At 38.0% G+C, this 25,224-nt stretch overlaps 1 protein-coding gene across 1 annotated transcript in view; it reads right to left on the reverse strand.

The window, feature by feature from the left end:
- Window positions 1–8,260: 8,260 nt before the first annotated feature.
- Window positions 8,261–25,224, reverse strand: part of HEPH (hephaestin) — a 192,176-nt gene continuing 175,212 nt past the window's right edge. Inside the window, exons 19-21 of the mRNA XM_075538245.1 lie at window positions 13,934–14,093; window positions 10,486–10,530; window positions 8,261–9,174 (exon numbers count right to left, since the gene is read on the reverse strand). Of these exons, the coding sequence (XP_075394360.1) occupies window positions 8,942–9,174; window positions 10,486–10,530; window positions 13,934–14,093 (438 nt within the window). The 3' untranslated portion in view covers window positions 8,261–8,941. The remainder of the gene's footprint in view (window positions 9,175–10,485; window positions 10,531–13,933; window positions 14,094–25,224) is intronic.

Raw genomic sequence — 25,224 nt, forward strand, 5'->3', positions numbered from 1 at the left:
TTCACTTCAAAAGAGATTAAGTGGGTCCCTCTTACTAGAGAAGAGAGGAGGAGGACATTGTCTAGGGTAATATTTGTTGTTTTTAAAGAGCACTTTCTAGGGGAGGGCAGCACCATAGAAGCTGCTTTCTAATTAGTAACTAATTTCATCCTTGAGTTTTCTACATATATATATTTTAAAATTTTATCGCAGGCTACAAATTGTGTCAGGATATCTTCAGTCTTATCTCAGGTGAAAAATTTGGGTAAGATGTTTTAGAATGTCCATCCAGCCTGACTTCAATGTTGAGACATTTACCAGGTGTGGTATCTCTGGGCCCATTGTTTATTTTTTCTAGTTAGTAGATTGCTTACTCCCTTAACAATTAGAATGATGCTGCTTAGTAATCCTTCCCTTATCAAATAGAATATTCATTCCTAGCAAGCATTTCTTTGGCAAGCAGCAGCCCCTGGCCTTTCTCAGTACCCCTAGCTACTGTCCCCAAGAGACCCACTAGCAAAATTTTGCTTCCTGTGGGGGGAGGTCAGATGCTCACAGGCATCTTCCCTGAAGGCAGTCCCTGCCAGACAGCTGTCTCCCCACACCAGAGCCTTGGGGGGCCTGCGACCATTAGCTTGGTTCCTGTAGGTGGAGTTCACACCCCACCGATAATGGTCTCTATCAGTTGAGCCATGGAATAGGCCAAACCGGTTCTGTGACATCCAAGGCTAAGCTGCCATCCCAAGTCTAGGATCCGCCCATCTTGCCACATGTATACCCCCAATCGCTCTTCCTATTGCCTGTATGTCCCTAGACCACCCCCTCTCATTATTGTATTACCTATAGCACAGCCCCTTCCTGTGACGTATGTCCTCACCTGTAATTAGGGGGCTTGCATGTCCCCAGAGAATATAAAAAGCCTGGGCTAGCATTAAAGGTTCTCGCTCTCTCCCTCCACGTGGACCACCAAGCGGGGCTGAGGTGAACATGCTACCATGAATTGTGTCTGACTCCATTTATCTCAATACTTCTCTTTTACCTCTCATGCTCTCTATAACTTTACTATGATCTTTACTTATTATCGCTGTACAATTGCACCTACCGGACCCATAATGTGTTAGGGGCTTGCTTCTCCTGACAGCTTCCTGTCCTATTGATCCTGTACTGTGCTGGTCTAGTGGTCTTTATTCCAAAGGGAGGGATACTTCTATCAGGAGACATAGCAATGATTCAATTGAACTAGGAATTAGTGTTAACATTTGACCACTTGACCACACATATTGGCCACTTGACCACATGCCTCTAAATCAACAGGCAAATATAGGAATCACTCTACTGGCTTTGGTTATTGGTTCTGATTCACAAAGGGGATTGGACTGTTATACAATGAAAGAAAGGCAGAGCATGTCTTGAATACAGAAGATAAGAATATTTTTTTGTATTACCATGCTTAAACCCTGAGTATGTGATAGGTTGGACAATAGCTTCAATGTCAGTAGTTTGAACTCACCAGTCACTCTTTGAGGGAATCTTGAGGCCTTCTGTTCCCATAAAAGGTTTACAGTCTTGGAAACCTACAGAGGCTATTCTTGTCTGTCCTATAGGGTCTTCATGAGTCAGAATTGTCTTGATAGCAGTGAGTTGAGTACTTAAAGTTAGTGAAGAGAAATAATAATCTAATTTATGCAGGATATATTCCTTCCAGGAATGAAGATTTGAGTCACTTTATCAGAAAACACCATTACTAACTGAAATATTTGTTAAGAGTAAAGGGACTATGGAACAAGTAGTGGAGAAAATATAGTTTCTAATATCAGTTAAGACCACTTGACCAATGCAGAATTTTTGTGGATTTCTTATTATGAATATACATATTATGAATATGTGTGATTTATACATTCGGGGACTTCAACAAGTTTGTGAAAAAATCCTTTATATTTTAATTAATTATTATTATTATTTTGCCTTTAAACATGTTGTTGTTAGGTACCATCAAATCAGTTCTGACTCATACCAAACCTGTGTAAGGAAGAATGAAACACAGCCTGGCTTTGCTCCATCCTCACAATTGTTGTCATGTGTGAACCCATTTTTGCAGGTATTGTGTAAGTCTATCTCCTTGAAGGTCTTCTTATTCTTATTTTTTATTATTTTCTGATTTTTTTCGGTGTCATTTTTGAAGGACTGGTGTCTCCTGATAAGGAGCCGTGGTGCTGTAGTGGGTTAGGCTGTTAACTGCAAGATCAGCAATTTGAAGCCACCAGCTGCTCTATGGGATAAAAAATGAGGCTTTCTATTCCCATTGACATTACAGTCTTGGAAACCCAGAGGAAGTTCTATACTCTCTTACAGGGTTGATATGAGTACAAAATGACTCAGTGGCACTGAGTTTGGTCTCTCTGATAACATGTCCAAAGTATGTGAGCAAAGTCTCACCATCTTTGCTTCCAAGGAACATTTGATTGTACATCGTCTCAGAAAAATTTGTTTGTCTTTTGGCAGTCCATGGTACTGTCAATATTCTTCTCTAGCACCATTATCCCAGTGTATTGACTCTTCTTTGGTTTTCTTTATTCAATGTCCAACTTTCATATGCACATAATATGATTGAAAAAATCCATGTTTGGGGTCAGATACACCTTGGTCCTTAAAGTGACACCTTGCTTTTCTGCACTTTCTTGACTATAGAGAAGATAAAAAGCAATAAGAAAAACATTATAAAGTAAATATAAGCTGAATTGAAAGTTTCTAAGGACAGCCCAAGGAGACTAAGTAAAGTATTATAATTAAACACACACAGATCTGAAGTAAGAAAATCAAAAGGGAATAACACATTCAGTACATGCTAAGATGAAAGAATTGAAGACAAAAATTGTCCTTGTGTTGAAGGATTCTATAGGCAAAATGTAAAAAATACACCAAGTCACTCTACCTAAAAGAACTGCTTGACATTCAAGAATTCAAGAAGCAGAATGTGTATGGTATTGAAAGAAGAAGTATGAGCTTCATTGAAGGCATTAACAAAGAAACAAGGCATTGACAAAATGTCAGCTATGCTTAAACAAACTGATGCAATGCTGGAGATGATTTCTGGTTAGGCAATGAAATTTGGGGAAACAAACTATCTGGCCAATCAACTGGAAGACATTCATATTTGTACCCATTCCAAAGAAAAGTGACCAAACAGAATGCAGAAATATTTGAACAATATCATTAGTATCACATGCGAGTAAAGTTTTGCTGAGTATTAGACAAAGGACTTATGGTAGTATATCAAAAGGGAACTGGCAGAAATTTAAGTCAGAATCAGAAGAGGACATGGAGCAAGGGATATCACTGCTGACAACAAACAGATCTAGGGTAGAAGCAGAGATTATTAAAAAGAGATTTCCTTTTATGTTGTTAAATATGAAAAACAATCTGACTAGGTAGATAATAACAACTGTGGATACCCTTGTAAAAAAATCACAGATCCTATCTATACCAGTGTACATCCTTTTGTCCAGCCGGATTTGTAAGGTAGAATTGGGATCATGAGAGTGGAGTGGGGAGGAGGGAGGAAGCATTTAAGAACTAGAGGAAAGTTGTATGTTCCATCATTGCTACACTCACTTTGGCTGGCTCATCTCCTCCCCGCGACCCTTCTGTGAGCGGATGTCCAGTTGCCTAGAGATGGGCTTTGGGTCCCCACTCTGAACTGCCCCTCATTCACAATGATATGATTTTTTTCTTTGATGCCTGATACCTGATCTCTCCCACACCTCGTGATCACATAGGCTGGTGTGCTTCTTCCATGTGGCCTTTTTTGTTTCTCAGCTAAATGGCCGCTTATTTATCTTCAAGCCTTTAAGACCCCAGACTCTATATCTTTTGATAGCCGGGCACCATCAGCTTTCTGATGAACCCCTCAGGACCATTGCTGAGAATGGTGATACCGGGATGGTGGAGGGAAGGTGAGGGAGAACAGATTACAAGGATCTACATATAACCTCCTTCCTGGGGAAGTGGGTTAAGGGTTGGATGGTTTTAGATATGACATAATCATAATAATTTATAAATTATCAAGGGTTCATGGGGGAGTGGGAAGGGGGCGGGGAATGAGGAGTGGATACCAGGGGCTCAAGCAGAAAGCAAATGTTTTGAGAATGATGAGGGAAACAAATGTACAAAAGTGCTTGACACAATGGAAGTATGTGTGGATTGTGATAAGAGTTGTACAGGCCCCCAATAAAATGATTTAATAAAAAATTTCATGGAGTACTTCATAGTACTCATTCAGAATCTACACATAGATCAAGAGGTAGTTGTTTGAAAAGTACAAGGAGGTACCAAGTGGTTTAAAATCAGCAAAGGTGCCAGAGTTGAATCCTTTCACCAAATTTATTAAATCTGTATGTTCAGAAAATCATCCAAGAAGCTAGACTATATGAAGAAGAATGTGGACTAAGAATTGGAGAAAGGCTCATTTAACAACCTGTGATATGTTTTGCAGGTGGCACAACATTGCTTGCTGAAATGGCAGAGGACTTCAAGCACTTACTGATGAAGAGCTAAGGCTACAGCCTCCAATATAGATTACAACTCAATATAAATAAAAAAATCCACAACAGGACCAATAAGCAACACCATAATAAACAGTAAAAAAGATGAAAGTTGCCATTTCATGTGGATTTACAATCAACATCCATGGAAGTAGCACTCAAGAAGTCAAACGACAGATTTCATTGGGTTGATTTGCTGCAAAAGACTTATTTAAAGTAGTAAAGGGTAAAGAAGTCTCTTTGAGGTCTAAAGTTTACCTGACTCAAGTAATGGTATTTTCAATCATCTAATACGCGTGCAAAAGCTGGAAATGAATAAGGAAGACTGAACGAGAATGAATGAGTTTGAATTATGGTTTTGACAAATATTATTGACTGTGTCATGGACTATGTTGAAAGAGATACAACCAGAATGCTGCTTAAAAGCAAGGATGGTGAGCTTTCATCTCACATACTTTGGACATGTTATCAGAAAAGACTAATTCCTGGAGAAGGACTGGGTAATGGATTACTATAACAGAGGAAGATCTTGAAGTAGATGGATTGATGCAGCAGCTAAAACAATGGGTTCAAGCATATGAAAGATTGTGAGGTCTGGACAATGTTTTGTTCTGTTGTACATAGGATCATTATGAGTTAGTACTGACTCAATGTTACCCAACAATAATAACACTGTACACACTTACACATACACACACAGGAGGAGATTTAACATTAACCAAGGATTTATCATTCACCCTGGAAATGAACGAGTGCATATTTTGTACAAACAAATAAATTCTATCATGCCAGGCAGGAATATAACTTGGTTGTTGCCCTTATTTGGATATTTTCACAAAAAATATCAATTCTGACTTATGGTAGCCTTATAGGTCAGGGTAGAACTGCCCCTGTGGGTTTCCAAGACTGTAAATCATTTTCATGTTTATTACAATAGTTTAGTATACTTTAACTAACACAGGTAGTTAGGTTCTAAGTCAGTCCCAGCTCACATAGATATTATATACAATAGAACAAAACATTGCCTGGTCCTATGCCAGTCTCCCAATCACTCATATGCTTAGCCCATTGTTGCAGCCACTGTGTCAATTGGTCTCATTGAAGAACTTCCTCTCTTTCCATTTCTGTATTTACTAAGATTATGCCCTTGCACAGGGATGTGTCTCTCCTGATAATATATCCAAAGTATTTGAGCCATAGTCTTAACATCCTCACTTCTAAGAAGCATTCCTATTGTACTTATCCAAAACACATATGCTCTTCCTTCTGGAAGCCTACATTCAATATTCTTTGCCAACACTGTAATGCAAATGATTAATTCTTCTCTGGACCGTAACTCTTTATAGGAGATGAAAGCCTAGATTTTCTCCTGAGGAGCAACTGGTGGTTTTGAACTGCTGATCTTGATGTTAGCAGGCCAACGCGTAAGCACTATTTCACCAGGACATTAATATGGTTTAAAAATATGACAGGGGCAGACTGTGAATGGTTAATTTTATGTGTCAACTTGGCTAGGCTATGTTGTCCAGTTGTTTGGTCAAACACTAGTCTACATGCTGACACTAGTCTACATGAAGTATTTGCTTGTGCAAATATGAACCAGTTGGCTTTAATGAAAGCAAATTATTCTCCCATCATATAAATGAGCTTAATCCAATCAATTGCAAATATTAGAGGATAAAGGGGATTCTCCTTTCCCTTTCACTTCAGACATAAGACTATATATAGATACCTTTCCAGAATTTATATTGCTCCCTCACTGCCTGATCTACCAATCTTGGGAAAAAACAAGATTGCGAGAACTTCCACCCTGTCTAGCTTGTTCCCATAATCATATAATGGTAATCATATAATGCTATAAGTCAGTTCCTAAAAAAGAAACTTCTCTCTACAAACACACACACATGTATAGGGCAAGCAGAATTATTCAAAATCATATAAACTTTTATTAATATTAACAAAATGTGAAGCCATTATTCCCTGACATTTCCTCCATCTTCGACAATCTGTCTGCCTTCTGAAGGTAGCAGTAGATATAGTGTTTCTTTTTGAGTTTTTTTAATCTCTCTCTTTTTTAATCGTTTTATTAGGGGCTCATATAACTCTTATCACAATCCATACATACATCAATTGCGTATAGCACATTCTATCTCTCTAAATATTCCCTGAATAGTTTTTTTGATTCACACCACACCAAAATGGCAGTTTGGGTGTCTCTGAGGGGCTCAAATTGTGTTTACTTTAAATAGTCTTTGAGGTTGGGGAACAAAAAGGACCTTGAAGGAGCAAAATCAGGGCTGTAGGGTGAATGGAGTAAGGTTTTCCAATGAAAATCTTGCAGATCAGTGTGTTAGATTAAGTTATCTAGGCAAGTGAAACCAGTGTTTCTTGCTTATGTAAGTATACAGAAAGAGATTTATTTCTATAGATAGCTCACATAGTTTTAGAATTGGGTAAGCTCAATCTAGTTCAGGTCTGTGGGTCTCATGTAAGCTATAAGTTTCTTCTGATTCATATAGCTGCAGAAGCTGATGAGCAGGAAGCTGGAAGATGAATCAGGAAGACCACAGGTTGCTGGATGCATAACTAGAGGCCAGAAGTCTGCTGATAGCTCCTTTGATCAGCAAGTGATATAAAAGGAGGTTGATGCAGGATCTGAATCCAGCAGAAGTGAGCTAACTTCTGCACACTATCTATACTGAATAGGCTACACCCTGAATGAAACTTCTGTCAATTTGTATCAAACCTATGATCAGATTAACTGTTAGACTGCTTAACTGAGGATCCCATCGTGGGGTTGACCACCCTATGTTAGATACTATCAAGGGAGAATACTGGCCCACCCAAGTTGACATAAATCCTATCACAGACAGCTCTTGTTACTCTTGAAAAATGAGCAGGTGCATTATTGTAATGGAAAACATTTCTTCTGTATAGCTTTCCTGAATTGTTTCTCACCAATGAAGTTTTCAACTTTCTTAAAACATAAGCATAATAAGCCTTAAGATAGGTCTATGCTTTTTGAGAAATATATCAATATTGTCTCTTTGCAGTCTCCACCCAACACAACACCCCCCAGCAAAAAACCAAACCAAACCCAGTCTCTATAACTTTATAAGTTGATCTGACACAGGTTACTCTTTTGAATGGATCTTAATTTGAAGATAACCTAATGATATTAAGACAGATGTATTACTGAGAGAACTTATTTACAGCCATCTTCTGACTGTAAAGTTATGTTTAAACATTTTTTTGTTTGGAACAAACCCATGCATATATGAACTGGGGCCTTAATAGCAATACTTTTTAAAACTTACCTCTCTCTCTCTTTCTGTCTCTCTCTCTCTCTCTCTCTCCTTATGAATTTCTTTCTCTAGAGGACCCAAAGACAGAATTTAGGACTACCTTTTCATCTCCACAACCCAAAATCTATAGGCTGTACAAAGGACTCAAAAACTTACTGCCATCAAGTCAATTCTGACTCATATCAAACCTATAGGATAGAAAAGAACTGTTCATGGGTTTCCAAGACGGTAACACTTTATGGGAGTAGAAAACCTCATATTTCTTCCAAGGAGAAGTTTGTGGTTTCAAACTGCTGGCCTTGTGCTTACCAGCCCAATGCATAACCCAAGGACAGGCAGACATAAATTGTATTTCTCCCTTTCCCAAGTGTTCATAGTCACAAAATTGCAGAGACCAAAAGGACTGTCACAATCATCGAGTTCAATTTCTCAGTGTTTCAACAAATACTTTAATGGAAAGGCTTGGCTGCATAAAATAAGAGGTTAGTCAACATTCCTTGCAGTGCCACTGTGCCAGGAATTTGGAGAATGACAAGCTTCAGTAGGAGCGTCTGGCCTCAGAAGTTGTAAGTACTTATGGCAACAATTACCGTTCTACTCACTTCTCTGAAAGAGTACACTTCCAAGTAGAATCAAAAAACAATTTGTATCTTCAATTCCCACCCTTATTCTTCATCATACCAACATTCTTAGTCCTTAGTTCAGATTTGACTTATCGTCTTTCCTCATTCAGTCTCAGATCAAGGTGAAGTTGCCCAGGTCCTGAAAAGGTAGTGGAAACCTAATCAATGAATTTCTTCTCTTGGTACTTCATTTGTGAAAAGGATCCAGACTTTTGATGTGTCTGTGGATGATATCTGACCCTCAAAGTCCAGGTTTTCAAATGAGAAAATTAGCAATGCAGGATCTTAGGAAACTCTTCTTGCTCCAGGTGCCCAAGAAACAAAAGGATAATGCATGAACATACCATTTCTATGTAAATAAATAAATGAAAATGTTTCCAGATATTTTTGATTCTCATGCATGCCCAATTTGATGTTGGAATCAGTCCATGGACTTCTGAGAGTGTATATGCTTCTTGGTTGGAGGTGGCGGCGCATCCCTAGGCCTGAGATGTTACTGCTTGAGGGACAGAAGCTTGAAGCTATCATCCAGGATTGACCTCCTGTTACGCCGGAGCTTTCTTTGTCTATGTTGGTAGCAGACCACTCCACCAAGACTAATAGCAATAAGTAGAAGGATGATACCTGTAGCAATCAAGGCAGAGGCCACCATCTCGATATCCTTTATGGGGATCTGCATGCCTAGCATTCTCACATTACCTTCTGCAATGTCTCCAGAAATTGCTGCTGAAATGGAGCAAGACAAAAATGGGCATTATGGACAAGGAAAATATTTTTAAATGCATCTATCCCTCACAAGAATAACTGGTAAATACATATTCAGATATTACAGGGAATCAGCCAAACAACATATTTTTGGATGGGTCTTTAGGGATTACTGCAGCCTCTTTGTGAATATGTATAAACATATTTTTAAGGACTATAACTGAGCTGTTTAGATTGAAGGAGACAAGGATATGATTCTTCACTCACTAAGCCTTATTTTATCTTTCCTTGTTAAAAGTTGAATTCTGTCCCATTTAAAGATAGTTTGAAGTTCTAACCTCTGTACCTATGAATGAGACCATTTGACAAGAGGGTTTTTCTTTTGTTAATCCACTTTGAATAGACACAGAGATACACAAACATGGGAAGATCCTACATGAGGAGCTATCTATAAATGAAAAACTTCCCTGAGGTACCAGAATCTGAAAGAGAAAAGGAATCATCTTCTAACCAGAGAGCTTAGCCCTGTTGACACCTTGAATTTGGACTGCTAATCCCTGAAACAATGATATATTAAATTTCTGCTTTTTAAAAAATCTACTCATGATATTTTTGTTATTGTAGCACTAGAAAAATAAGAAACTCTCATAAACCTGCTCCACCCCCAGACACATTCTAGTCCTCTGTAGGGCAGTTCATAAAATACTAAACCAAATCCTTATCTTCTCCAAGCACAGAAGAAAAACCTCTTAACTAAATTGATGACCTTTAGAATCTCTCCAAGTTCTCACAACTACCTGAATTTTCTTTGTCCAGGACAAATAGCATAGGGAGTGAAGCACTATTTGGACCCAGATTGTGTAGGATGAAAACTTCTATTTTCTTGCAGAGTCTAAATGACTCACCCCAAAGGTTAAGTAATTTGATACTCATAGGCAAAGGAGGAGTTTAGAATGTTTGTTCTAAGGTAACACTCTCCCTGTAGGGAATTGATAACTGTACTGTAGCTAATTAACCCACAACCTAGCAGGACCCATATATTTTTTCCTCTTGTACATTATATTGGAGGTGAAGACAACAGCTTCCAACTAGGAATGAGACTGCTTCCCCCAAACGTAGGTGATTGAGAGTATGTACACATCAGATAAAATAAACCAGCTGAGAGAAGTTCAGCTTTTTCCCTCTGGCTTCTGAAGTCTTACAGAAATTTCAGGATATAAGACTTGTGATATCAACTTTCTGGTAATGTGTGTTCTATTTTCTAGACACCCTACTCCCTCCCCCGACACATATACACCACATACTAATTAGTCTGTGCATCAATCTCCCTACCTTCTCCAATCTCTTTGGTGATAGTGGTTATAGTGTTTACGGATTCTGAAAAAGAAAAAAAAGGCATGATGTTAGTTTTTATTATTATTCATACATATTATGAGGCATGCTGTGGGAGATCAGTATTATTTGGGGAATTTTTTCTATGGTAAAGAAAATAAAATAAAGGTGCATAGAATTAACTATTTGTTAAAGTCAATATTTGTACACCGATTTGATTTTGAGAGGTGGCACAAAATATGAACAAGAATACAAGCTTGGGATTCCACAATGCAAGTTACACTTCTGCCATTATTTATGTATTTATTGGTATTTCCTTTATTCTTATTATTGCTGCCTTCTTTCTTTTTCAACTCTGACTTTAGGAAGCCTCTGTTCCTTATCAAACATACTCCCTACATATTTAATGTCTTCTCAGAATACGTCTTTGTCTTCTTGATTTATTGAGATTGGACTATTCTCTCAGGATTTTGTTTCTTTTACATATTTTCAGTAGTGTCTTAAGAGTATTGTTTCTCCATCTTTGTTGAAACACAAATTATTTGCCCAGATAAGCCACAACCATATCTTGTTACTTTTACCTAGCAGTTTCTATCATTCATAGAAGCCTTTGTTACTTCACTTAGAAACTTATCCTTTTCCTTTAATTCCCACCGTGAGCGTTGACTCATACAATCCTTATGCCTCACATATTCGAGAACCCAGAACACCAATTAATTTTATTTTTACCAACTATTCCATGGTTACATGGACTTTGCTACCCAGAATGGGTACATTTAAAATATATCATCTAACACCCACCTTCTATCCTTTATTCTATTACACCTTTCTTCCATTACCCCACATTAAGATCTTTAGCTTTTACCTCTTCAATTTTCCCCAATCTATTCTGGTCAGGCTAAACTCCAACTACTAACTAAATTTCACGTTTGTTTATTAATTGAACTACCAACTCTCCAGGAGTGTCACAACCATATACTTAAATATCAGTAACTGCTTTTCCTGTATTTTTGTCTGGTGTGTTGGTTGCTACTGTAGAAAAAACGCGTATAGAGTAGTATTCCTTGCACCCAACTACAATTAAGTCATTGATGCTGCCTAGAAATAATGTTTACTTACCATGATCCAGAGTGTAGTAGGTTAATAATTAGGGTGCTAATCACAAGGTTGGCAGTGCAAACCCACCAGTTGCTCCAAGGGAGAAAGATAAGGCTTATAATATCAAAAATCCTAAGGAGCAGTCATGTAGGGTCGCTATGGTTTGACTTAGCTCAATGGCAGTAAGTGATGGATAGAGTGACCATATGAAAACTTTGCTCCACTCATAGTCTCTTCCTCAAACTTTCACTCTTATCAGATGATGCTGTCTCCTCTATTACAGAGCAAATAGAGATCATAAAACAGCAACTCTCTTTTTGTCAAGTCTCCCACTCCAATCTAAACATTGATCTTTATATTTTCTGTCTTCTCTCTTCTACAGTAGAAAAGATTACCTCCTCTTGATGTTCACTAACAATTCATCTTAGCTCTTGTTCTCATCTGCTTCTGCCTCACCAGAAAGCCTATTAAACAATTAGTCTAATCCTTCTTATCTATCTTTAACACACCTCTATGATGGACTTGTTAGCACATATAAAATTGGAGTAGCGTCAAATTATACCACAACAAGGAATAAACAAATAAAAAGAAAATAGATAATATTTATAGGCTGGCTCATTTTAATTCATATGGAAGGAAGAGATCACTTATCTATGGGATGTTCCATATTTGGAATAACCCATTACATATGGAGATATCCTGATGTGTTGAATCTCTAGCATCTTGTTGTTATTAGGTGCTGCTGAGTTCATTCCAACTCATAGTGACCCTGTGTACAACAGAACAAAACACTGTTCAATCATATACCATCCTCACAATTGTTATGTTTGAGCCCATTGCTGCAGCTACTCTGTCAATCCATCTTGTCGAGGGTCTTCCTTGTCGAGGGTCTTTCCCAGGGATATGTCCTCCTGATAACATGCCCAGAGTATATGAGATGATGTTTTGTATGGAGCATTGTGGTTTCACTTTTTGCAAGATAGATTTATTTTCTTTTTGGCCATGCATGGTACTTTCAATATTCATTGCAAATACCATAATTCAAATACACCAATTCTTCTATGGTATTCTTTATTCAATGTCCAATTTTCATATGCATATGAGGCAATTGGTAATACGATGGCTTGGGTCAGGTGCACTAGTCCTCCAAGTAACATCCTTGTTTTCACCACTTTAATGGAGTCACATGCATCTCTTGATTGCTGTTTCCATGAGCATTAATTGTTAATCCAAGCAAGATGAAATCTTGATGTTACCTATTTGTCCAATTGTGACTAAAAGTACTTTTCCTTATATTAGGTTGTAATCCATTTTGGAGGCTGAAATTCTTGATCTTCATCAGTAAGTGCTTAAGGCTTCCTTGCTTTCAGCAAGCAAGGTTGTGCCATCTGCATATTGCAGTATGTTAGTATGCCTTCCTCAAATTCTAATGCTGCATTCTTCATCATGTAATCCAGCTTCACTGTTAGCATCGTGATGACATCTCAATTTATCTCTTTATTTTGGTTCTTCTGATTTAGAGAACACAAAAAGTAATTATGTGCAGCTATGCGGATTTTGGGAGCTCTGGTGGCATAACTGATTACATATTGGGCTACTAACCACAAGGCCAGCAATCTGAATAAATGAATAGCTCTGACAGATGAGGCTGCTGCTCCTATAAAAATTTACAACTTTTTAAACTCTAGGGAGACATTCTACTCTATTCTATGCGGTTCAAATTACCCAGAAGGAAACAAGTCCCTTTGTGTGTACCAGGAGATTCTAGTGGGTGTCTTACTAACAGAACTTAAGCTGGTGTCTAAAGAAATTGCTCCAACTCATCATTCTCCATAAAAAAAAATAAGGAAAAAGTTTTTTTCAATCTGATAACAACTTTTTCTGGGGTATCTATAAGTTGATAGTCATTTATCTCTTTCTTGTCTTTCCAGAACAGAAAGAACTATCATGCAAAATCCCTCCAAATTAAATCAATTTAGAGGAAATGCTAGAATTCTATTTATTCTCCTTAAGGAAAATAACTCATTGACAAAATTCTTGAAATAGTGTTTCTAACGAATTTCTAAAATAAATGTGTACATAAATGAAATGCATTTCAATGGAAGTAAATCTGAGCTAGGTATTGCTGAATAAAGCCCAGCCAGATTCAAGCTAGGTCAACTTATGTGAACCCAATAGCTATCTAAATGATTAGAGAAGAAAAAGATGGCAAAGATATAATATGATGGAAAATATTAGTGGAGGAATGCTAACTTTTGGAATCAGAAGGAGGAATACAAAAACATTCTTGGGATCTATTCTCTGGGTTAAAGTACTTGAAGATGGTCCATCTAAAGCAATATGACTTTACCTCGTGGCACAACAGTGAAGAGGGTCTCCATACCAGCATGAACATGGTCAGTCACGTGACAGTGCATCAGCCATGTCCCAGGGTTGCTGGCTACCATCTCTATAACCTCAAAGGTCCCTGGGAAGAGATCCACCACATCTGCCCGGTAGGTTTCTCCATTCTGTAAGAGAGATTGGGGGTAGAATAGATAAAATAAGCATAAGGACAATACTTCAGAGTTTATAAGACCTAAAATACTGGGTTGTCTACCTGATAGAGATAGAATTCAATATTCCTAGATGATACAGTAGTTTATGGAATTGTTTTACCTCCTATATTTTCTTAAAACCTCCAAAGTAAATGCTTTCAATTACCATTTATGAAGCTCAAAACTAATATTTCCAATCTTTTAAAAAGCCTAAAATCTAAGAATTTGTTTTAAACTTTGACTTATAAGAAAGAGTCACAGAGTATTTCTTTAAGAAGAGGGGTGGGGTGCTTCTTTTTTCCTCCTTCTTATCACATTTATCAGTACTTCTAGATTTCTAAATTTACATGAATGTATGCAACTCTTTCCCTTATGCAAAATGCTCTTTAAAACTTACATTGATCCTTTAATCAAGTAAGCATAAGTCTGATACCAAAGCCAGACAAAGACTCTACAAAAACAGAAAATCACAGACCAATATCACTCACGAAATATAGATGCAATATTTTTCAACAAAATTCTGGCCAAGAACATATTAAAAAAATTAATCATGACCAAGTAGAATCCTTACCAGGGATGGAAGGATGACTCAATTCTAAAACAATAATCAATTTAATCTACCACACAAAAATAGAAACCATATGATCATATCAAATAAATGCAGAAAAATCATTTGACAATATACAACACCCATTTACAATAAGAGCACTCAATAGGATAGGAATAGAAGGGAAATTCCACAACATAATAAAGACACTATATGAAAATCCAAAGGCTAATATCACATTCAATAGGGAAAAATGAAACCTTTCCCCTGAAAATGGGAACTTGACAAGGATACACTTTATCACCATTCTAATAAAACATCCTGCTGGAAGTCTTAGCCAGGACCATTTGAAAACAAAAAGAATACAAGGAAATATATGGTAATTGGACAAAGAAGTAAAGTTGTCGCTATTTTTAGACTATATGATTTTATATATAAAAAACTCCAAGACCTCCACTAAAAGACTGGTGGAAACAATTGAGTGATATGGGAAAGTAGCAGCATACAATATTAATAAGCAGAAATCAATTTATTTCCTATAACCACTTAAGAGAGCATGATAGCCTTGTTATCATGGAAAGTGTATTGGAAATAAGATTATTGCGTATGCGATTAAGTTAAAATTTGATATAGCACTATTTTTACCCATTTTACATTTGTTTTCCTTTTTATTATTCTCTGCCTTATTTTTGACTGAGGTTTTTTTCTCATTTTTTATTATTATTTTTTAGTATCTCTTTCTGTATATGAAATACAGGATAGGTAAATCTATAGATACAGTAATTGGATTAACGGTTTCTTGACAGGGAAGGTTGAAGAGAAATGGGGAGCTACAACAATAAATATAGGAAAGAAGATGATTGTGCAACACTTCTTAATATGAATTAACTATTGAGTTATATGATAGTGAATTATATGCCAATAAAACTATTAAATAAAAAAGAAAATAACATTTACATTAGCCACACAAAAAATGAAATGGCTGTGAACAAACCCAATCAAAGAAAACTACAGAAAATTATTACAAGAAACTAAAACAGATCTACACACATGGAAGAATATCCTGTGTTTATGAATAGAAAAGCTTAATATTGTGAAAATATCAATACTACCTAACACAGTTTACAAATACAACATAATTCCACTCCAAATGTCAATTTCATTATTTCAATAAGTGGAAAAATTACTTACCAACTTCATATAGAGAGGGAAGAAACCTAGAATAAGAACGAAGTAGGAGGCTTCACACTAACCTATCTCAAAACCTACCTACAGAGTCATAGTAGTCAAAGTAGCTGATATTGCTAGCCATAGTAGACAAGATAGGTGATATTGGTGCAATTGTTCGTAATACACTTATGGAACAAGATAGAAAGGTCAGAAATGAAAGCATCCACCCACAGGCAACTGTTTTTTTAAATATCAAAAGATCATTTTATTGGGGACTCTTACAACTCTTCATATATTGACTGCATCAGGCCTGTTTATACATATGTTCCCTTCATTCATTTCTAGCCTTTTACTTTCTACTGAACCCTTGGTGTCAGCTCCCTTTTCCCCCTTGCTCCCTACCACCACCCTCATACCCTCTTGATATATTGTTATTATTTTCATATCTTACACTGACCACTGTACTCTTCCCCCATATTTTCTGTTGCTCTTCCCCTTGGAGAGGAGTATATGGTTATGTGTCAAATGTTGTAATCCATTCCCCCATTCTCCCTTGCTTTCCCCTCGTTCTCCTTATCAATTCAGACTAGACTGGAGCATGTACACAGGTATAGAAAAGAGATGGGGGCTCACAACACACAGAATCCAGGAACAGGAGTGGGAATAGTGATACAGGAAACCAATTTTTTACAGAGCACCAAACAGTAACAACAAAAATTCAATAAGAAAGGGCCATCCTTTACAATAAATGGCACTGAAAAAACTGGATCTTCATCTACAGATAGAAGAATGAAAAAATATGCTTACCTCAGTCTCAAAACAAAATGAACTCCAGATGGATTAAAGACTTAAATGCAAACCCCAATGCTGAAAGGATTATCAATAAGAAAATTGGGACAAATTTATGGCCCTTTATTGCATGGCATAATAAGACTACCAAATGTAATAAAAGAAGCACAGAATAGAAGTCAAAATAGATGACTTGGACCTATTAAAATTAAACACTTATGTACATCAAAATACTTCATCAAAAAAGTAATGGACATGGGACTAATTATTAAAGTATATAGACTTCTGCAACCTCTCAATTATATAAACACCAACAAGTAAAATGTGTGAAAAGGACACTAACAGATGATTCAAAATAGACGATACTTGAATGGCTAAGAAGCACATGAAGAAATACAACAATTAGCCATCCAGGATATAAAAATCAAAACAACAATGAGATTTTACATTCATGATAGCCAAATTTAAAAAAGAGAATAACAAATGCAGGAGAGGTCGCAAACAGACTGGAACTGTTGCACACTGTCAGTGACTTTGTAAATATATACAACCAGTGTGGGAAGCAATATGGTGTCACCTGATATAACTGGGAATAGCAATACAATGCCACCCAGCAATACCTTGGCCGGGAATATTATCACCCCCCCCCCAAAAAAAAGAGAGACAGACACAAACAGCTAGCCCATGTTTACTGCAGTGCAGTTCACAATAGTAAGAACTTGGAAACAGCCTAAATGCCCATCAGTAGAAGAATGGATAAAGATGCTCTGGTACATATACACAATGGAATAATATGCATCACTAAAAACCAGCAATGCAATATTGAAACACCTCATGACATGGAAGGACCTGGAGTCCATTATGCTGGTTGAAGTTAGTCAATCAAAAAAAGATAAATATTGTATAATTCCCCTAATATAAGGACAAACACCAAGACAAATTCAGGGTTCTACTCTCAATTCATGTAATCTAATCAGATCTCACAAGCAATGAAGTAATGAGCTCACTTAGTGGCAATGAAACGTGTGTCACCTAATTTATATATACATAATAAAAATCAGCTCAACAGAGACTTCACTTCAACTAGTGTCTTTTTTTTTTGCATGGGGAGAGAGGCAGAAGATCATTCAGTTGCTGCCATACAACATTATGCAAAGGTCACCACAAACTAAGTTATACCTACAAAATTGATAAGCAGACTTTGCTAGATATTCATGTCAAGATGGAGGAGGAATGTATTTCTTAGAGACAGTGATTGCACTATTGGTGGGTAAATCAGGTGAAGCAACCTCCCATGGGGAAAAATGCACTTACTAACAATTATACAGGAACCAAGGGGAGAATATGATTCAAATTCTGCTCCTAATTGGACACTTTTGACTTAGTTTTATTACAGCACTTAGTGATCCATGTCATGTGCTGCTTGGATTTTAGACTCTGTCTTTTAGAGGTGTTCAAAATTTCATAGGTCACAACATAAAGTGTCATGGTGGAAATAACACTAAGTGAAACTGGCTTTATATCAAATTCACCTGTAGCAGATTTAAGGAACTGAAATGTTCCCTTGGACTTAAAGCTGAGATGTCCTAGCGGGAAAATAAGTAAATGATTGCTATCTCACACACCGTCCCCTAGAAAAAGAGGAAGGAAAATACCAATCACAAAAGAAACAAGATGACAGCAACCAATCAACATTCAGAATTGATAATACTGAATGTGAAAGGACTAACTACACCAATAAAAAACAAAGAGTTACAGACTGGATTAGGAAGCAAGATCCATCAATGAACTGCCGTTAGGAAGCACACTTTAAATTTACAGACTGGGAGTCAAAGAATGGTGAAAATTTTACCAAGTTAATAACAATTTTTAAAAGCAAGCATGGCAGTAGGAATTTCCAACAAATTATAATTCAAGGTAAATGACATAATGATAGGCAAAATATACATTATATATTGATCAAGGGATCAATAGACCAAGGACACATAGCCATAATAAACATATATGTGCCCAATGAATGACCCTCAAAATATTTCAACTAAATCCTAAAGGAAATGAAAAAATAAATCACTAGATCAACTATAATAGTAGGAGACTTCAAAGAAAGATCAACAGGAAAGAAACTCAACAAAGGCATAGGAGAGCAGAATAACACAATAAAAAATCTAAATCTCCTAGATATTTACAGAATTCCTATAGCAACAGTAAAAAATACAAGTTATTCCCTACCCATGGCTCCCATTCTAAAATAATCTTTATGCTAGGCCATAAAGCAAAACTTAACAAATTCAAGCACATAGAGATCATTCGAACCCTCTTTGCAGAACAGAGTGCTGTAAAACTGGAAATCAACAATAGAACCAATAGGAAAATAACACGGACAAACGTATGGAGAATCAACAAAATACTTTTCAAAAAAGACTGGATATTAGCCCAAGTAAGAGACAAAATTAGGAGACTCCTAGAAACAAATTAAAATGACAACACAACATACCAAAACCTATGGGACATACTAAAGACACTTATCAGAAGTCAGTTTATAGCAATTAATGCACAATATTGAGAAACCACTATCAAAATTAACAAAAAGAAAGATCTGGAATTACAGATGAAACAGCTGGCATCAAAACAAATCCAAATGAAACAAAAAGAATAATTACACAGTATTATGAAAGACTATTCTAAAAAATTAATAATCTAGAAGACATGGAAAAACACATAGAAATAAACACTCTTCCCAAATTGATGCAGATGTACACCAATAATATGAACAGGCCCATAGCAGAAGAAAAAATAGACAAGGTCATCAAGACACTCCCAACCAAAAAAAACCCAGGATCAAATGGCATCACAGGAGAATTCTACCAAGATTTATGAGAAAAGTTAAAACTAATTCTACCAAGCTACCATAACCCTGATAACAAAAGGAGGCAAAGACACCACTAAGACAGAATACACCAATATTCCTCGTGAAAAGAGACGCAAAAATTCTCAATAAAACCTTGGCCAATAGAATTCAACTACATATAAAAAAAAATACATCATGACCAAGCTAGATTCATACCAGAGATTCAAGGATGGTTAAATATTCAAAAAACAATGTAACCTACCACACAAAGAAGAAAAAGTATGAGAACTCTATGATTATATCAATTGATGGAGAAAAACATTTGAAAATATCCAACATCCATTCCTAATAAATACAGTTAAAATACAGGAATAGAAGGAAAATTCTTCATCACAATAAAGAAAAACCAACAGCCAATATCACACACAATGGGGAAATGTTAGAAATATTCCCACTGAATATTGGAACCCGACAAGGATGTCTCTTATTCCCACTCTTACTCAACATTTTGCTGGACATCCTGGAAAAACCATAAGACAACAAAAAGACATTAGTGGATTACAACTGGGAAAAGAAGAAGTGACAATTTTGCTATTTGCAGATGATATGATTCTATATAGAGAGAACCCCATGGTGTCCACAATATGATTGTTGGAAACATTTGAAGAATTTAGAAAAGAAAAAGACAAGATTTACAAGCAGAAATCAATTGGATTATTATGTATTAGGGATGAGAATCCTAAAAAATTCATCAAGAAAACAATATCATTAACAATAACCTCACAAAAGTTAAAACGTCTAAGAATAAACCTAACTAAAGAAACGAGACCTGAGGACTCAGGGGAAAATGGTGATTCAATAGGACTCACCCGTCGGGAGCTCCTGCTGCCAGACCAGAAAATAGGGAGGTAAGGTGAAGGAAAAGGGAGGTGGAATCCTGAAATAAAAACTAGAGTACTAGGGTTCCTCCTGAACCCCTTTTTGAGTGTGATTTTTCACTTACAAATCAAACCAAGCACGCTCTAACATGCTCTAGCTTTGGTGAGCCCATGGGTGCCAGCTGAATAGTTCCTTGTGCCCTTGCCGGGAACAGCGATTTCTCCAGGCTGACACTCTAAAGGGGACAGAATTCCAGACACGAGGAGAACCCCGGAGCTCTCCATGCTGTTGGCTACCTTGAGCTCACAGGCTGGGGAGTGGAGGAGGTGTGTAGCCATATTTTGGAGTAGGAGACAAAGCAGATTTTTACCTGAGGTAAATCACGGTGTGGGAGAAATAGGTGGATGGTGGGTGTCCAGGGAGTGAATTTAGTTCCAATTGGCCGAGAAGGAAACAGCCCCCCTGATAAGCTGGATCTCACCCTCTGGAAGTCAGCGTAACAGCCCCCAAATCAGAGCACATCACAAGCATAATATAAAAAGAGTGAAATATATATTATTGGTTAAAAACTCAAACCCGTCTTGTTGTTCAACTCCCAGGAGCACATAGACAGAAGTGAGGGAGGGCCTTAACATAAATCAGCATAAGAAGAAGCCTAGCTAAGGAATGCCAGCACTCAGCTGGGGGGGGGGGGATGAATGGAGGCTTTTTACATAACAAAGACCTGCTGTACCTAGTCTCAGCTTCAAACAGCACGGAGCTGCATCCCAGAGACTGTGGGAGACAATTTAATCTGATTCTATTTTAGCCAGGGGATAAAAAATAAAATCCTCTGATCTAGTATGACACCAGCAGTCTAGATAGGACAATAAGCACAGGTTCCCTCTCAGTCATTCTACACATAGCTGGGGAGGTCCTGCCTGTCTTGGGGCCCTAGACGGGGTTGTGGGAACACCCTGCTCACCGCCTCTGCTGCACTGCTACATACAACAAAATGCAGGTATAACAGTGAACTCTAGCACTCAGTACCACGGCAGGAACTGATGCCTGGCCACGAGTGTGGTCTCGCCTTTGAAAGTAATCCCACACAGCATCTGTGGAACCCTACATGAAACAGTTACACCACCCCACTATCTTGAGGAAGAGTGGGAATTCTTCCAGCCACACGGACAGGTAATCAAGTCTCAGTTATCTCCTCACCAGTCTATTTCTTCTCCCTTTATTCACTTGCCCTTCTATCTTTCCGACTGAAGTCAGTCTCAATGAGCTCAAATTTGAGTTGCTTTTTTTCTCTATCTCATCTTTTCCCCTCTTTTTCTCTCTTTCTCCTCTTCTCTCCCACTCTCTCCTATCATATGCCCCTAATGGCATCCAGGTTACTACCCTCCGCTTCAGGCAAATCAACCCAAATTGCAGGAGGAACTCCAGCCTACCTTTCGTGGGAGTGCTGTATACCACACAAGGCAACTGGGACAAAGATTTACACCGCACTATGCTGCTGAGGAAACCTCCGTCAGACCTCTACGACACTCTCATCAACTAGGGCAATTCTGCCCAGCACTACTGAGTCCTGGCATTAAAAGGGCACACCAAACTGCCATCATGGGGCAGGGTCTAAACCCCTCTGGCCCCACATTCAAGCAACCAGGATCACCTATCTCTTTATCTTTATTTCCTCCTTCTCTCTCTCCTCCCTCTTTACCATCACAGCCAATATTAGTGAACACAGTTGGGGTTTTCCCCCTTGTTTCTCTTTTTCCCTTTTTCTTTCTTTCCTCTTTCTGTCTTTCTTCTCTTCACTTTTCTCTCTGCTTGCATGATTCTCTCTGCTCCCTCTTATTCCTTTCACATGACACTGCTGGTTCCCAGACCCATGTACTCTGTCAAGGGAAAACCTTTCCTCCCAGTGGGCAGCCTGACCCCTAAGACAGTTTTTCACACAGGATGAGTCAGTATTACACACAGCACAGGGTCAGCTATTTCTGTGACTATTTTTAATATTCTCTCTTCTTCTCCTTCCTTTTCTCTTATTTTCTTTCTTTCTTTCTTTCTTTCTTTCTTTCTTTCTTTCTTTCTTTGTGTTCTTCTTTCAGGTTATTTCTTTTATCCTCTTCTTCTAGCTCTTCTCTATTTCCTACCACAGCCTCAGCAGATTTAGCTCTCCTTTTTAGTTGTATTCTTTTCGTTCTTTCTTTCTTTTATTTTTTTACTATTTAAAATTTTGCTTACTCTGTGAATTTTAGTTGTGTGTGTGAGTGGGTGTCAGTTTGCTTGATATTAATGCTCCGGTCTGTGTCTTCCTCTTTCTCTCCTTTTCCTCTCCCTTCACTCTCTTTCCTGTCACAAGCCATTAGCAGCTTCCAGGCCACTACCCTCTGCCTAGGGCTACTGTGAAGACCCAACTAGGGGAGCTCCCACTTGCATTTATTGGCTTGGGAAACATCTGGAAAATTCACGCTGGTCCTCGTCCACACAGCAAGCAGCAGGGGGTTCTCTAAAAAAAACAGTGGGGGCATCCCCAGCCTAAATCCTGAGGAGCTACAAGTGACTGGGGGAAACCCCTGACCACCACTTGTGGGGCTCCATGCTACTGTGGGAACATCCACCCAACCTCCAAGGCGATCTCTGTCTACGGTAATTCCCCTGCAAGCTACAGAACTCTACACCAAAGAGAGTATACCTGCACGCCCCCCTCAGCACTGCAGTTGCAGAGAAAAACACCACAGGCCAGCTGAGGTGCTCCAAGAACTACGAAGCCTACTTAGAGTTTGGCCAGGGAAAAAACGCCCCCGTGGGCCCACAACAACCCGATCAGTGTCACATGAGAGGAATATCCAACACACATTCTAAGTAGCAGAATACTGGATGGCTAGGATAAGAGTGAAATCACAGGAAGATATAGCGATAGCCTAACCCTCAGAACAGCTACCAGCAGGTAGTTTATAGGAGTACTCATACGAATCCCCCAAGAGAGAGCCCAGGGATTTTTGACTCAGGAAAATGGCCCCAGCCTCCTGTAAAACAACACCTAAACAGCAAGCAGTTCTAACAGCTTCAACAAAAAAAGCAGGAAAAACAGAAGACAATGCCACAAGAAGTCATGAACTTAATGATGGGCATAGAAGAAGCAGATATTGACCTGCCACAAAATAAATTTTCAAAATGCTTCTTGATGTCGTAAAGGATATGAGGGAAGCAATGCAGAAAAAATATGAAATGATAGAGGACATAAGGCAATGCACCAAAGGGAAATACAAGAGCTAAGGGACGAAATAACAAAATCAAGTCACAAATTGACAAACCTTGCCAATAGGCTTGAGGAGGCAGAGAACTGCATCAGTGACCTAGAGGATAACCAAGCCGACCCCAGAAAATGAGAAAATCAGTTAAATAAGACAATCAAAGAAGCTGACAAAAACTTGAGAGTCATGTCTGACGCTATGAAAAGAAACAATATTAGAATAATTGGACTACTGGAAAAAGACACAACACAGAAATCTAAATAAAAATAGCAAGGGAATACTTAAAGGAAAACTTCCCCAGCTTAAAAAAGGAAAATTAAGCAACCATACAAGAGGCTAAAAGAACACCAGCCAGACTGAATCTCAAGAATCACCAAGACATATAATTGTCAAATTATCCAACTATGAGGAAAAGGAGAAGATCATAAAAGCAGCTAGGGAAAAGCAAACAGTCACGCATAAAGATACCCCAGTGAGAGTATGTTCAGATCTATCAGTGGAAACGATGAAGAGGAGGGAGTGGAGTAACATATTCGAAAAATTGAAGGAAAATAACGCAACCTCCAAATACTTTATCCAGCCAAATTATCTATTAGGATAGATGGAGAAGTAAGAGTCTTCCCAGACAGGGACATACACAAATAATACATAAAAAGAATCCTAGCCCTACAAATGATCCTTGCCGATCCACTATGGGCAGAAGATCAATACTCACCGAGGGCAAATAAATGACCATCATTTAGAACAGCTCCACTCATAGGGCAACAAAGAGGAAACAGCCCCCAGGATAGCATCTGCTCAATAGTGGAAAGAAGGCAAACATAAGCCACACACACAGAACAAGCGGATAAGATAGGTAGATAGGAAAATATCCAACACAAAAGGTACAAGATGACATCACAGAGTCCACAGAATATCAATGGCCTGAACTCAGGCATGAAAAGGCAGAGGCTAACAGACTGGCTCAGGAAACATACCCATCGATCTTCTGCCTTCAGGGCACTCATCTAAAGCTTACAGACAAAAACATGTTGAGAATTAAAGGTGGGAGAAATATATACCAAGCATATGGTAATGCAAAAAAAAAGCAGGGTAGCGATCTTAATATCTGACAAAATTGACCTCAAGATACAGGCCATAACAAGAGACAAGGAGGGGCACTATATAATACTCAAGGGAACAATAGACCAAGAACCAGTGAGCATAAAAACATATATGCACCCAATGAGAGACCTGCAAAATTCCTAAATCACACACTCCAAAAGATGAAAAAGATTTTGCAGGCTCCACAGTTATAGTTGGCGACTTTAATACATCGGTCTCTGAAAAAGACAGATCATTGGGAAAGAATCTCAACAAGGAGGCTACAGATCTAAATAGCACAATTGGACGACTTGACTTGATAGATATTTTCAGAGTTTTCCACTCACATGCAAATAAAAACTCACATTCATTTCAAGCCCACGTGGCACATATTCGAAAATAGACCAAATGCTGGGACACAAGTTGAACTTGAGTAAATTGAAGAACATAGAGGTTATACAGACAGCTCTCTGATCATTGCACCATAAAGCTGGAAATTAACAGGACAGTGAAGAAATGAAGGGTAAAAAGTTGGAGGATGTACAA

This window comes from Tenrec ecaudatus, chromosome X (genome assembly GCF_050624435.1).
Source record: "Tenrec ecaudatus isolate mTenEca1 chromosome X, mTenEca1.hap1, whole genome shotgun sequence".
NCBI lineage: Eukaryota > Metazoa > Chordata > Mammalia > Afrosoricida > Tenrecidae > Tenrec > Tenrec ecaudatus.